At 46.5% G+C, this 12,660-nt stretch overlaps 1 protein-coding gene across 2 annotated transcripts in view; it reads right to left on the reverse strand.

Annotated features, from left to right (window-relative positions):
• The window catches only part of CDCA2 (cell division cycle associated 2), a 1,069,442-nt gene that overhangs the window by 742,355 nt on the left and 314,427 nt on the right, over positions 1-12,660 (reverse strand). For both annotated transcript variants that reach the window (XM_069617593.1, XM_069617592.1), the window contains exon 6: positions 8,820-9,010. In XM_069617593.1, coding sequence (XP_069473694.1) covers positions 8,820-9,010 — 191 coding nt within the window. The remainder of the gene's footprint in view (positions 1-8,819; positions 9,011-12,660) is intronic.

Raw genomic sequence — 12,660 nt, forward strand, 5'->3', positions numbered from 1 at the left:
TTAACCCCTTCCTGGAATGACACAATAACAGAGGTGAGAAGAGTCTTTCAGGGAACCAGGCTAAGCCAGTGTCAATGGGCAAAAGTCTATGTAACTGAAGCACTTCTTAAAGCGGAGTAAGTCTTTGCACAATGTTCTTAGAAGTCTTTTAAGTAAGAAGAATCAAACGTAGGGCCACAAGCCGAGAGACTTGTGAAGTAGAAGAGCAGGCAAATCTGCAGTGAGAGATAAATTCTGTCAGACTTTATAATACCTTTAGGTTTGAAGAAAAGATGTAGCTGATGACCTCTGTTCCTGTGCAGCTCTGCAGATCCGGTTGTTCCCGGGCCTCAGTCGTGGGGACAAGAGGGAGGACTTCTGCACCACAACAGGAAGGTCACCGACTGCAACTGGAAAACTTTCAAACAAGTGGCACTTTGGTGTTTCAGCTTCTCACAACTACGGCAAACAACACAGTGCTTCTTGGCTGTCGAGATGGCCCTTCCTTGCTTCTGGGGTCCCGCACTCTGTTCAGGGGGCTCAGGCTCGGTCAGTCCTGCTTCCTGGAGCACTTGGCGAACTTAAAAGCAATGCACACAAACTGGTGATCCTCTCCCTAATTATTCGATTCCTGCAGCGGCTGCAAAGGAAATTCAACCAGCTCCGAGAAGGATTTCCAGGTGACTTACTCTGGAGTTGATTGGTCCCAATAACTCCAAAGGAGAAGTCGTCTTCGCAGGGCTTCTCCGTCGAGGCGAACATTGAGCTTTAACGCAGCCATACGGCTTCACCAGGCAAACCAACGGTCCAGGAGTTGCAGCAGGCGTCTCTTCCTAGTTCTTCGGATTCCTTTGTCCAGTGGTCGACTACCTTCCAAGCCAAAAGCCTCGCCTTTTATGCAGCTTGCTCCCCATTCATTGCAGCCTAACTTTCAGTCACCCACAGGGTGGCTGTCCTTGCCGGACAGTCAGCCATCCCAATCACTACCGAGTGCATTTGGGTTTCCTAGAAGACTAAGCACAGGGAGTTTTGGCCACTTCCCTCACTTCCTGCCCCCACCAGACACTCTGGAGCCAGAGGCGGGTTTCACTCGTGAAGCCCGCCAAAGACGAAAATGTACAAAGGGACTAAACTTGGTTTGGCGCAGAGAAAATCTCAAGAAGGACCAAAACAACAAGAAATTGCAAAAAAAGAAGACGTGACATATCGACAAAAATGGCACCCATGGGTGTTTTACTGTGGCTTTGAACGCAGTCCGTGGTAAAGGCACGACAGTAGTAAAAACTAACCACTGCCACCAGCCATTAATTGTGTAAAGGCCAACAAAAAATGTTAGATGAGAGGCTAGACAAAGGGACTACTAAGTAATCCTCCAGCACCCTATTTTAAGATAGTGTGTGCGAGGTCTAGAAAGTTACAATACAAGTAAAGTCAATTTCACTTGACTGTTCTTCGAAAAAGTAGTTAATCCAAGACTACGGTATTTAACCCTTTGGAAATCTAAAAGACTTCCCTGTGTCACTGCACTAAAGGTGATGTGTGACAGTGCAAAAAGATGCCTATAGAGTTTGTCAGACTCCAAAAGCAAAAGAAAAAGTTAGAATCACAAGAAAAATACATGAGCGAGTGGGGAAAAAGGTCTCTCTCTCTCTCCAGGTTAAAAATTAAAACGTCCTAGAGTTCAGCAAACGTGCTGGGGGTCTCTAAGGTAGAGAGGAATTAGCACCTTTCTGAGAATTCTCCTTAACAGGGGGTACACGTTTGTAAGACCCTTAAAAAAAAAAAAAAAAAAAAAAAAAAAAAAAGGTACAATCAATGGTATCTTGAAATACGATACTTATTCCGAGGAGCGCTTTAAGATAGAAAGCGCTGCAAGGTTTCCTTTTATTGTACAAATCTGAAGTCCCAAATTGGCTAAATGTAATAGGAAAGAAAGCACCATGGGTGTGCCACATAGGAATGGATCCACATTCTTATCCTTTCACTAGTTACTGCACTTATTCCAACGACACTGGTACAGGGATTTGGTTGCTGGCCTTCTGGCCAAAAGCAAACTTTCCATTACGTCGCCCGAAAGGTCCCAATCCGTATATCTCAGCATCTCAGAAACCATGCGTGAAGGCTGAGTGTCTTGACCTCTGGGTGGAGAACTCGACCTTCCTCTTGCAAGAGAAGTTCCTCTCTTTGTGGAAGGCGTATTGGAGGGCAGATGGACACGCCCATAAGGTCCACGTACCACGTTGTCCTGGCCCAATCCGGAGCAATTAGGATCATGTACTTCCCAAATGTTCTCAACCTCCTGATCTCGTGAAGAATGATGGGACTGGAGAAAACGCATACATAAGCAGAAGTTCCCAGTCCATTGCGAACGCATCTCCTAGAGCTCCTCTCGAGAGAAATTCCCTGGAACAATACTGTTCGCAATTCCGATTGACCTCGGTCGTGAACAGGTCCACTTGAGAGGTTCCCCAAAAGGTGAAGATCTCTTGAAGGACTTCCTGAGCTAGTTCCGACTCGAGGGAGAAAGTGGTCTGACTGCTCAGAGCGTCCGCTGCCGTGTTCTTCTCTCCGGCTAGGTGAACTTCCGATAGATTCCTTCTGGCATTGCCCAGAACCAGAGCTGCATTACGTCTCTCCACAGTGGTAGTGATCCTACACCTCCTCGATTATTGAGATAGTACATGGCCACTGTGCCGTCCGTCATTATCAGGACGTTCTTTCCCCATCGAGAGGGCAGAAAGGCCTTTAGCGCTAGTCCGATTGCCCTCAGCGCCAAAAGGTTTATGTGTAGTTTGGCCTCTGATGAAGACCAACGACTGCTGATTGCCAGATTGTTGGTGTGGGCTCCCCACCCTGTGAGTGAGGCATCCGTCACGACCGTTATCTCCGGCCATGGTTGCCAAAAAGATTTTGAGAAAACGGTTGTTGCAAGTGTTAGGAAAGATTTCATAATTGTATGTAATTTTCCCTCCATGTGTCAACCCCCAAACTTTTTGCTGCTGTTTAGACACATTGACTGACTGTGCCCGAGAAGCACAGCCTTCAGCTGCACTCCTATGGGCTTTCACTCACTTTTTATGGGGAAACTGACATGCCCTTAAGACAGTCAGTACTGGGAGATTTTGTTTCCCTTAGTCTTTTCCTCATGTTGCAACTTTTGTGCAACATGTAACAAGTGTGCAATGTATCTTACCATACAGAACACTTGGGTCTATAGTCATTTCCAAAGGCCCTAGATACTCTCGCTCGAGTTTTTATGAACACTGCAGATGTGTCATGGACAAGACTGGTGGCAGCTATCTTTTCGCATTCTTTTTAACCCTTTCCTGCCATGTTAACCGCGTTAAGCACTTATGGGTGGTCTGGCTCCAAAATGGCCATGCCACAAGGTTCTTTGTCCTGTCCTTCGGCCATCTTGCCCCTTCAACTTCCCCAGGTCGAGCCGACCCGGGTCATTCCTAATTTGGTCATGCACTTTCCCATGAATCCCAATGCTTTCGCAGGCTTCTGCATGCCTTGTGTGTGTCCCTCCAGGATGTGGGCTGACCGTCTGGTTCCAATACACATCCTGGGTGCCAGAGAGTGTGGAGTGCCATGAATGACTTGGACCACCGTCGTCTGTTATTGCTCCACATATGTAGTGTGTGTGTGTGTGTGTGTATGTGTGAGCAGATCTCCCATTGGGTCCGCTCCGTTTTGGCGCAAAGGGAACTTCGGATAAGAGGAGGCCGAAAACACCCATACCATGTCGATCTCCTGAGTTCTCACTGAACAAAGGATAGGATCCAAGTATCCTGCAACATGAAGCCGAGTCGAGGAACCGCTGTTGACCCACTGGAAGGTTTGGCACCCTGAGCCTGCTGTTGTCCCGTGGGATCCCTCTGCATCTGGTTGTCCTAGGTGGTCTGCGAAGACGCTTCGACCCATTGGAAAAGTGGGACCAACTATTCTCGGCACCTTCATCAAACCCTGCAAGTAAGATTTCTCAGAGGTTTCCCTGGGCCAACCAGTGGACTGACCAGCTTACCCAGTTGCTTTGCTCCATCACCGCTGCCGTTTCGAGGAGGCAGTCGAAACTTGGTATACTGCTAGCTCTGTGTGCCCGGCACCCTCACACCGAATTCCATTGGCATTCCCAGGTCTGAAGTGAAACAAGTGTGCCAGGCCCTGTGTGAACGCGGTTACCGTGTTGCCCTGCCGCAGCAACATCCTTTGCAAGTCCACTGCATTTGTGACCCTCTTGCCCCTGAAGCCTGCTGCAGTGAGACTGGGTCGATTCATCCAACCGGAGCGGAGAAATCACCACTGTCCCTTTTGGGAATCATCACTGTAACTCAGGATCTAAAAAGGTGCAGAGACATCCTTTTTGCCGCATTCGAACCTGCAAGTGAAGTGGACTGACCTGCCGCAGTTTGGGTCCGCTTGCGTCGGGGACCGGTGAGTACTCAATACCCCAACCGGTGGCCCCTAGCGCAAGGGCCCATTTTTACGCACAAGTGGCCCCTCTCCTTTCCACCGCTATTGAGAGCGCCTGGGGACCAATTCCGTTGGTGACGGTGTGCTATATAATTACCTTTAACATAACCAAATAGTGATTCCATCCCAAACTCTCGAACTGCCTCTGCCTTCAAGTGGAGGTCCGTCTTGAATAGTGGGAACTTGTTCTGCATCGCCTCATCCAACTTCCAGAGCTGCTGGAGACCCCTTAAGAGACCCGGTTTTGCCCATTCGAACCACCATGTGCGCTGGCATTGCATGTACTACTGAGCACAAGGCTCCTCTCTTCTTAGGGCTTGGACTGCCTCTTAGTTAGGTGTATTGTCGATGTCGAAATGGGCCTAAAGACCATCTGCAATGCCCGTTTCCTTCCCATCTAGGTTGTCGACATTTCATGCATTTAAACCTTTAGACCCAAATGGTCTTGCATATACATTGTATTGATATCGATGTGTTGGTTTACTTAGTGTTACTGTGATTTTGTAAGTGTCCTTGCTTTGTGTGCTCATTGAGGTCCTTCAGTCACCCTCACCCCTCCTGAGACTTAGTTTTGACCGCCTGCCATAGCTACACTGATTGGTCTGGCTGGTCCAGAGGTTACCCTGTTCCAAAAAACTAGGCGGCCTTCTGAACCTCTCCCCTCCAGATCAGAGTTCAGAAATCCATCTTAACAGCAAGCCCACCCATAGAAGGTCCTAAGCGACTCTGCTTGGAACTTGCAGTAGATCCGACATCCCCTGATAATTGGGGCCACTGAGTCCTTAGGGCCCACTGAAGGGATCTCATACTCAAGGGAGCCTCTGGCACCAGAAAAATGCAGGATATCATGAGGCCGAGCAACCTCAGAAAATCGAAGGCCGGCAGATGCTGGGCATTCTGAAATTATGTCATCATCTGCAGAATGTGTTCAGCTCTCACCTCGGGAAGCGAGGCTTTCCCAGAGGCAGTGTCCAGGACTGCTCTGATGAATTGGAGACTTTGGAATGGCATCATATGAGACTTGTTGTAATTGAGGGAGAAGCCCAGACTCTGTAGGAAGTGGCAGGTGATCCTGAGATGTTCCTGGGCCTGTTTGGGTGAACTAGCCCCGATTAACCAATTGTCCAGGTAGTGGTAGATGCGAATCCCCCCCCATCTCCTGAGACTCGCTGCCACTACCGCCATCAGTTTGGTGAAATCCCTTGGGGTGGTCAGCCTGAATGGCAGAACTCGATAGTGAGAGCCACCAACCGCGAACCTCAGGTACTTTGTGCTTTAGATGGATTGGCACATGAAAGTAAGCATCTTCAAGGTCCAAGGATACCAACCAGTCTTGGAGTTGGAGAACGTGAAGGATTTGAGAAAGGGTTACCATCTTGAACTTGTCCTTCCTGAGGAATTTGTTCAAATTTCTTAAGTCCAAGATGGGTCTCAATCCTCTGTCCTTCTTGGGAATATGAAAGTAGAAGGGGGTTGGTAACGGGGGTGGGGGGGGGGGGGGGGGGGGGGGAGTACCAACCCTTGTCACTTTCTGGGCAGGTACATGTTCTATTGCACCTTTCTCCAGCAGGGTTAAGATCTCCTGCACAAGGAGCGTGTCCGGAATTTTGGCAGAGTTTGCTCCTGGTGGATGATCCCAAGGTCTTTTCTGAAAAGGAAGGCAATAACCCTGAGCTACTGTTTCCAGTGCCCAAGCATCTGAAGTAATGTCCTGCCATTCATTCAGATGCTGAGAGATCTTGCCTCCCACCGGGGTCTTGTGGGTGAAGACCTCAGAGTGGCTTAGCGGCAGCAGCAGCTTAGGGTACAGTTGCCGCTGCTTTGGTTGATCTGGCACTCTTTCCCCATTCACCACAAGGGAATCTTTGTCCTCCTTGACTAGCCAGCCCTTTTTCCCTTCCAAATGAGGAATAGAAAAGGACGACCCCTCCAGGAAGATGAGCCCGAGTAGGAGTGTTGCTGAGGTTGACGTATGCAGACCCTAAGTGACTTAACCGCCGCCTTATAGGTCTGCAGCTTTTCTAGACTCATCCGCCTTGCTGCTGAACAACCTCAAGCCATCAAAGGGAATATTGAGTTATCTGGCCTGGACATCCGATGCAAAGCCCGACTTTCTCAGCCACGCAAACCTGCGTAGCATGGTGCTAGAATCCATAGACCCACTAATGCGGTCAGCAGTGTCCAGTCCTGACTGGAGGTGCTCACCCATTGCCTCCTTACTATCCTGCACTATGGCCAGAAAACTGTGCCTCTCCTAGTCTTCCGGCATGTGCTCAGCCGCCGTGCTGATAGAGTCCGACAGGGTGTAGTTAAACCTCGAAAGGGTACAAGTAACATTGGTTGATTTTAAAGCCATAGTGCCCTAAGAAAATATCTTGCAAGCACAGGCATCTATTTCCTCATCATCCCTATCTGGTGGAATAGAGTGATAAGTAGACTGCTTTGTGGATGTAGCTGCTTGGGCCACTAAGCTCCAAGGTGACGGGTGCTTATTTAATTATTCTGAGTCAATGGATGAAGGTCTATACTTTCTGGCAAAACTTGTCTACTGCCGGCCCAGATTCAGGAGTTCCCCAGTTGGACTTAACCTTCCTCTGAAGGGCTGTATGGAAGGGCAGTACTGGATCCCTTTGAGGGCCCTGGCTCAGAATGTCTGTCATGTTGTCCTGTGGGAGAGTTCCGACTCCATCCCATGAACTCCACCACTCTATTCATAGTATTCCTATAAGCTGAACCAGCATGATCTGCTGGTTCAGGTTGGTTAAACCCCAGTTCCGGTGATTTGTCTAAGCCGCTGACTGGAGACAGTCATAAAGGTCAGAAATTCTCGATTCTGGGTCAACCAGCTCCGCAGGAGCGTCCTATGTCCGATATCTCAACCCAAAAGGTGAAGTTTCTTCCTCAGAGAACTACTGCTCCTCATAAATGGATTTCATAGACTTGAAGTCTTTTCTTGGCAAGTGGGCATAAGCTTTACCTGTGGGTTGAAGCCATGAAGGCAAAGGCATCGGTTTTGCCAATGGCATTGATGACGCAACAGGAATAGACAGTCTTCGACAGAGGCATCAATTTTGTCGACGCTGGCTTCAACAAAGTCGAAGGTGCCTTAGGCGAAGGGGTTGTCGCAAATGGCGTCGACGAAACCCTCGACCCCGGCGTCGACGAAACCTTAGACGCTGGTGTCGATGAGGGTTTGAAACCGGGTGCCATTTAATCCCCCATCGCCTTAGATTTATGCACCGATAGGCTTGTCGACAAGCACTTTTTCTGAGGTATCGGAGAAGGTTCTGTTTCCGAAAACCCTCGACGATTTCTCACCAGATTTAGCGTGTGTAGCAGTCTCTGACCTTCCTCTGTCACCCGAACGATGAGTTGGGCTATGGTCTTCATGCAAACCCTTAGAGGGGTGCTGAGGCCGCATTCTCGAATATTTGCATCATTGAGGCTCTGAAGGCCTCCCATTTTCTTGGGGAATCATGTTTAGTTGGATATGTGACAACCCTTGAGTCAGAAGAAGAAGAAGATCGGTGATGCCTCTTCTTTGCCTTCTTTGATGAAGACGAAGATTTTCATGACCGACTACTCAATCTAGACTTCGACTTACGTCGGGACGAATCCCTAGATTCACTGGGGTCTTTACTCCTCTTCGAAGAAGCCTTCAAAGTGTCCCTCCCCAGCACCAATTTACCTCGGCATTCCTTCAGAGCTATACCAGTTAGGGCTTAAAAGGAAACGCAGCCGTTGGTGCGATGGTCGGGACCCAGGCACCATACGCAGACGCAATGGGGATCCGTGATGGACATTTTCTTCCCGCAATCCAGGCATTTCTTGAAGCCAGTTTTTTTAGGGTCAAAGGATTGGAAGAGGACATCAAAGACTGAAGCGCCATTTCACACACACTAAGCAAAAGCTTTCAGAAAAACAGAACTGGAGCCAACGGGCGTGTCTCGAGCGATTTATACCATGGACGACGTCGACACTACGGCAGCCCTCGAGGGACGTCGATGCCGCGACTTCGAGCACAGCGCACTCTAGTGAAGCAAATGTTCCAAAGCTGATGAAACTAATATCGAAGATGAGTAATACGTGGGAGGACACAATCCATTGAAGAAGGTGGGGATGCCAGAAGACTACTCTGCGTACTACCAGTAGGCACAAAAAACTAAGATGGGTGTTGGTAACACATGGGTAACTAGTACACTGGCATTGTGAGCCCAGCGCAAAGTTCACAACATGACCACATTCTTTTGAGAACTATTTCAATCATGCCTGCAAAATAATCAATCATTCACAACATGTTGAGAGCCAGGTGCAAGAGTAGAAATATTAATTTAAACAAGTATGTTCAACTGCTTATCACATACCCTGTCAGGGTTTCTGCTGCAAGAATCTCTTAGAGTTCCACAAGGGATGGTCTTCACTCTCTGGTCATTGAACCCGTTCTTAGCAAAAGGGCTTAGTTGTTCTACAGAAGCCAATTCATTCAGCTGAGATGGTAGTCCTCGATCAAAATCAGGAGCTTTTTGCGGTTTCAGAAGAGTGCTTTTAACAGTGTCTGGATTTTAAAAGTGGACACAAAAAAAATACAATTAAAAAAGGAAAAATACAGTTACAAACATGTAAAATTAATATTGTAAACTTTATATTTTTTAGGTGAGAAACCAGTTTGTGCTTCCAATCAAGTACTCCAAAGTGCTCAAATACACTGAAGAACCACTTCCATTAGTTTGTAGACATCAGCTATCCAAGAGATAGAAAAAGGTGCTAGATGCCTACCACATTAACACCCGCACTAATCATTCAACTACCTAAAGATAAGACTCTAGGTCTGTTAGGAGGATTCTCCTTAAGGCCCTGCGGTAAGGGTCGTCGGGTAGATCTTTTAAACTCGGGTACTATTAACGATTGCCTCAAGCTCACCAGGCACTCAAAGTGGTAGTCTTGACAGAGCAGCTCAGTCCTAATGAAGTGGTATAATTAGCAGGTACAGTAAACTTTCCGTATTACAAAATCTGTGAGAAGTTCCACACACACTGTACAAAAGAAAATCTTTACATTAAGAAAAGAGAAAATGATACACTTGCAGGCAAGTAAAGCATTGTAACAGACAAATGTGTAGCCAGTATCACTCAAATTGTTTCTTTCAGAGTCAATACAAAATAACTTTCTGAAAGAGAAACAGCAAGTGAAAAGCAAGTCAATTATTTTAGATTCAGGTCTGCAGATGGACAGGGACCACTACTGCAAATAGGGACACTGTTGGGCAGGAGAGATCTCAGTGTGAAAGTGCCTCCTAGGAGCATTTTGTGGAGTTTTGTTGGACGGAGACAATACTAAAGATTCGGAGATGGAGAGGCCCAGAGATGATTAAAACTGGAGAATGCCATTGAGAAGTGTGTGTGTGCATGTGTTTCAGTCGAGCAATACCCTGGGACCAGGTAAGCAGTGCTGCAGAAAGAGTTTGGCTGTTTCCAGAGGATGCAGATATGCACTTTCTTCAGCAACCACAAAGGACTACATCAACGGTTCAATGATGCAGACTGCACCACCAGACCCTTGAGAAGGGTGATTCTTTAGAATTTGACAATTTCCAGATCAGGTGCCTGAGCCACAAGAGCAGACCGGTAGCGGAAGTCAATGACTACTGGCAACACACGGTTCCCAAGTCGTCCTCGTGCACAGGATTCAGGTTTTGAGCATGAGGTGGGCTGGCAAAACTCAAGAGAAGTGGATGATTAAGAAAAGCTGAAGAACCAGTGAGGGGCAAGCCATGGAAGATGAATCAGCAGAGCAAGTTCAGCGGTGCAGTCGCAAGAACGGAGGAAGCACAGCCTCTCAACTTTCCAAGATGAGAGAGGATAGTACCAGAAACATTTCATAGGGCCTACAGAGAAACTGCATGTTCACTACAACTTGGAGAGTCTTCCAAGTCCTAGCAAATAATATGCACCGTTTCTGGGTCCAGCGAAGCAGGCACAGAGGCTACACCTGAGTGTATGAGCTGTGACCTAGAGGGCCCCACCGGATAGGGGGAAAGGAGTAGTGTGGGTTCTTTCTGGTCGTGGGAGGCAATGTTTTGCCATTTTCTGGCATGTCATATTGAGCTGGTACAGAGCATTTGTCCCCACTCTTATCCTCCAATCGAGCAGCAGACCTTCCAGAGTGCATGTCTGAAGATCCAGCTGTTGACAAGGGGGAGTATGCTTGTATCCCCCTCGGAACGAGCAAATGTACAGTGCACCCAATCACACACCAAGCATAACTGAAACTAAGGGGTAGTCAGCCAATAAAGAACCACCATATACCTCCCAAGGATACGAAGACATTCTCACAGAGTCTCCCGCACAAAGGAATGAAACCACACCGTCGCCGACAGGTATCATGTCAGCCATAAATAGTTTCAGGATGGCTAGAGCCCCAAGTCCTAGAACACACCCAGCAGCCAAAAGATTGCCACCTCTCTCACACAGGAGGCAAGCTACAGCCTCCATTTTGAGAGAGTGGGTCGAAAAGGATAAGTTCGAGTAAAATGGAGTCCACCCATTGGAACAGTTCTACACAAACGAAAAAGATGCCACAAGCCTGGTCATATGACACAAAGAGGGTACTCTGTCAGGGAGACTAAGAGGTACCTCCACCTTAGAAGTCATAAGGAATCAAAGCAATGCACAAAAACAGATCTATGCTCAGCTATGCTTTGGATTAAGCATGGCTGGAGAAACAAGTCACAAACCCCAAAAGTCGGCAAAAAGTACAGGGATTACCAGATATGGTAAAAAGTGGACATTCTGCAAAGAAATTGCCAATCTAATTTATTGATTGTGAAATGTTTCTCGATAACAATAACAATTCCCCAGATTGGATAAAACAGGATATATTAAATACCTTAAATATTTCAATGAATTTTCATCACAAAACATTCTCACAAATGATCTGAAAATGAATTAAACTGCTTTAATAAGTCTGTTAGAAGTGACTAAAATCAGGGACATCTCTTCTCACACTAAAGTAAGAATAATTCATCGGTGGTAATATGTAAACTACGAATTACAAATCTTGAGAATACTCTCCATTTTATCTCCACCATTTTATCACCGACTAAACAAGTGTCTTCACGTTTCCAATGTGTCCTTTCGATTACATAAAATGAACAATCCCTCTCTGCAAAGGGAATTTCCAAATTGGACCAAGGTTCAAAAGGTATCTAAAGTGTTTAGCCTAAAACGCAGAAATTGTGTACAAAGGGGGACTGCAAGGGAATCTCAACAAGAACCTTTTTAGGGAATTCGCAAGAGTAAACCATCATAGTCCTTGACATTCTTCTAACTGCCTATTCTCATTTTATTGTTACATCAATCCCATTCTAAAGATTTTTTTTTATCCTACTGGGATTTAGCATGATTTGCTCATCACAGCAAATATCCTCCTAATTACATTGACATTGTGATACAAAATGATTCAAAACGCAGGAACATGTCCCCCACAGCAATCCTATGCAAGTCACTGGACAATGTATTTTCAGAGGTCTAAGATACTGTGGTAAACAGTCAGTGTCCTCCATATTATTAAGGGCTTTAAAGAATGAAGACCTAGCTCATTGCGAATTACTGTCATCGCTCCGGCAGTAGCGAAAGAGCGAAAGAGATTACTTTTCTAAAGGCTACCCTCCAGCCTTTCAATGCTCTAGCATGAGTTAATATAAGCAACTAACAGTAAGTAAATAATGGAAGTTATTGCTTTCATTTTATAGTGTCAGGGGCGATGTAGACCATCGACAATATATATTTTTTATGTCACTAGAACTGTGGCCTTCATTTTTAGACCTTCAATCAGATATCAACTGTCACCTAAAAATAGGAAAACCTAGATGGAGGCTTCAACATGTTGGATAGTCTCTCCATCAAGTTTAATTGCACCAGACTGTCAGGTCACGGCATTTGACTAGAGTTGTATACAGGGCGGGTGGCTGCCGCTCATAGGAGTTTTTAATTGGGTTTCCTTAAATCAATGTTAACCTGTTCTAAGAGACTGTGGTGTGTATAATGAACTTAACCCATTTAAAAACAATATGGTACCTCAACCGCCGTAGACTGATGATATTTTTTGCTGTGCTGTAGACCAGCAAAGCAACCACGGCCAATGAGTTTGTGCAGTGGCTGAATATACAGAATAGATAACTTAGATGTATTGCTATCATGAGCAATC

Source organism: Ambystoma mexicanum, chromosome 10 (genome assembly GCF_040938575.1).
Source record: "Ambystoma mexicanum isolate Mex_15411 chromosome 10, UKY_AmexF1_1, whole genome shotgun sequence".
NCBI classification, from domain to species: Eukaryota; Metazoa; Chordata; class Amphibia; order Caudata; family Ambystomatidae; genus Ambystoma; species Ambystoma mexicanum.